We start from the raw sequence: 2,500 nt of genomic DNA on the forward strand, positions 1-2,500 counted from the left end.
ATAATGAGTGAACAAAACAACATCATCAACATCAACAACAATACCACCACCACCAACAACAACATCAACAACATCATCATCAACAACAACAAAACCAATGAAAGAATCAATCATCCCTCAGTGACAAAAATGTAATCAGTGCCACCAATATAAACCCATGCGCAACACTCACGAACTGATGATGATCGACATAATATATACCAATACCAGGTTGTTGCTGTTTTTTTTAAAGAAGAAGAAGAAAAAAAAAAGCAACAACACAAACACACACTCACACACAGTCGTTAAGAGAAATGTGGACAAGCATACAAGCAACCGTCACCAGTGTAGCCAGTGATGACAACAGTATCTTGATAGAACACTGACATACTGCACTTAACAGTACAGTTCACTCCAGCAGAGAAAGCATCAGCTACTCACACGTACGTACACACAGCTTCCAGGGAACCTTGACTGACTGATAAGGAGACTTACTACATAGCGCCTATCCTCGCTCAGAGACCTGAGCTAAGTTTGCTTAAAAACTGTAAATCAAGAACGACGTTCTAACTCCATGATAAATTCCATACACTCAGGAACACTTATTAACTCCAACGCAAAAAAATCGCTGCAAAGGTCGCCACACGCAGCCCAGCTCAAGCTCCAAGCGGTGTCAATTGCACAACAGGCTGCCGACCTAGGCAGATCCGACTGAGACTGAGGTGCCTTTGAGGCGCTCATCATTCGTTTCCTGTGTCATTCAGCCAGGCTTCAGTCACACACACACAACACACACACACACACACACACACACACACACACACGTCTAGTATTCTTGACGGAGGATTTTACAGCGAAATGTAGTTAGTGCGGAGGGACAAACGCTCTTCTTGCCATGGGTTCTTTCTACACACGAAACCTCGATCAGTTTATCGTCTCACCCGAAAGCCGGACTAGCACCCTAACGACCACTCAAGTCTGGTGGATGTGGTAGGTAAAAAAAACCCACAGTGGACTGTGTCTGTACAATATGATTCGAACCCGAAGACGCTCGCTCCCTCTGAAAGGGCACCAGCTCCGAGTTACGGTTGAGTGCGCGAGTCAGTCAGTTAGTCCGTGCCTGGCATGTCAGGTGACCAGTCCTCCCGACAGGGCACTGTATCAGTCAGTGGCTGGCTCGACTAGAGAAGATGGTGAACTCGACGGCAAGGCTTCCGAAAGCTACGTAGGTCTACGTGTGAGAACCTGATTACATTCATTCCATTTGCTTGAATGTAGTGTTTAGTGTGTGTTTTCTTTTGTTGTCTACCATTCGTTTTATTATTCGTCTAGCTATTTCAGTGCATGGAAACTATTATCGTCTTCATGTTTTTTGAGTGATTTGTACTGTACAGTTGTTTGATTTTTTGTCGTATTGTATATTATTTCACTGACTGACAACTATGTGATTTCTATCAGGTTTTTAACCTTCATAATGGTGGGGGTATTTAGTGGCTGGTGTGCTGCAGTTGCCAGTGTGTGCGCCGTGGTGACCTTGACAACACTTGCATGACCTTGACTCTCAGGGCCTGACCCCAGACCCCCTGACCCCCCCCCCCCGCCCTCCACCCACCCCCCGCCCCCCGCTCAGTCACCTAGGACAGCACGCACCCCCACCCTTCGGCGTCCTCCGCCGTCTCCGGCACCAGCTCTGGCGGTGGTTCTTTGAACTGACACGGGAAGAACAACCTGGAGACACACACACACACACACACACACACACACACACACACACATCACCACGCGACCACATACACAATTATTATCACTACTACTGCTACCATTACTGTCATTCTTATTATCATTGTCATAATTGTTATCATCATTATTATTGTTATCATTATTATCAGTTTTGTTATCTGATCATCATCATTATCATTATCACTATCATCATCATTATTATTATCATTATTACTATCATCATCATTATCATTATTACTATCATCATCATTATCATTAAATAATAGAGTGATGGCCTACGTGTGGAGTGATGATGGCCTGGAGGTAACACGTCCGCCTTGGAAGCGAGAGAATCTGAGCGCGCTGGTTCGAATCACAGCTCAGATGCTGATATTTTCTCCCCCTCCACTAAACCTTGAGTGGTGGTCTGGACGCTAGTCATTCGGATGAGATGATAAACCGAGGTCCCGTGTGCAGCATGCACTTAGCGCACGTAAAAGAACCCACGGCAACAAAAGGGCTGTTCTTGGCAAAATTCTGTAGAAAAATTCCACTTCGATAGGAAAAAACAAAACAAGTAAATCTGCCGCACGCAGGAAAAAAATACAACAAAAAAATGAGTGGCGCTGTAGCGTAGCGACGAGCTCTCCCTGGGGAGAGCAGCCCGAATTTCACACTGAGAAATCTGCTGTGATAAAAAGAAATACAAATACAAATACAAAATATCAGTTATCTTCATCATTATTACTAACAATATGAATATCATCATCATCATCATCATCATTGTGGCAATGTGCTTTCC

At 44.5% G+C, this 2,500-nt stretch overlaps 1 protein-coding gene across 1 annotated transcript in view; it reads right to left on the bottom strand.

Moving 5' to 3' along the window:
• Positions 1 to 2,500, bottom strand: part of LOC143290015 (uncharacterized) — a 16,459-nt gene that overhangs the window by 268 nt on the left and 13,691 nt on the right. The window contains exon 10 of the mRNA XM_076599331.1: positions 1 to 1,707. This exon is cut by the window's left edge and continues 268 nt beyond it. Coding sequence (XP_076455446.1) covers positions 1,614 to 1,707 — 94 coding nt within the window. The 3' untranslated portion in view covers positions 1 to 1,613. The remainder of the gene's footprint in view (positions 1,708 to 2,500) is intronic.

The sequence above is a fragment of the Babylonia areolata genome, chromosome 14 (genome assembly GCF_041734735.1).
Source record: "Babylonia areolata isolate BAREFJ2019XMU chromosome 14, ASM4173473v1, whole genome shotgun sequence".
Lineage (NCBI taxonomy): Eukaryota > Metazoa > Mollusca > Gastropoda > Neogastropoda > Buccinidae > Babylonia > Babylonia areolata.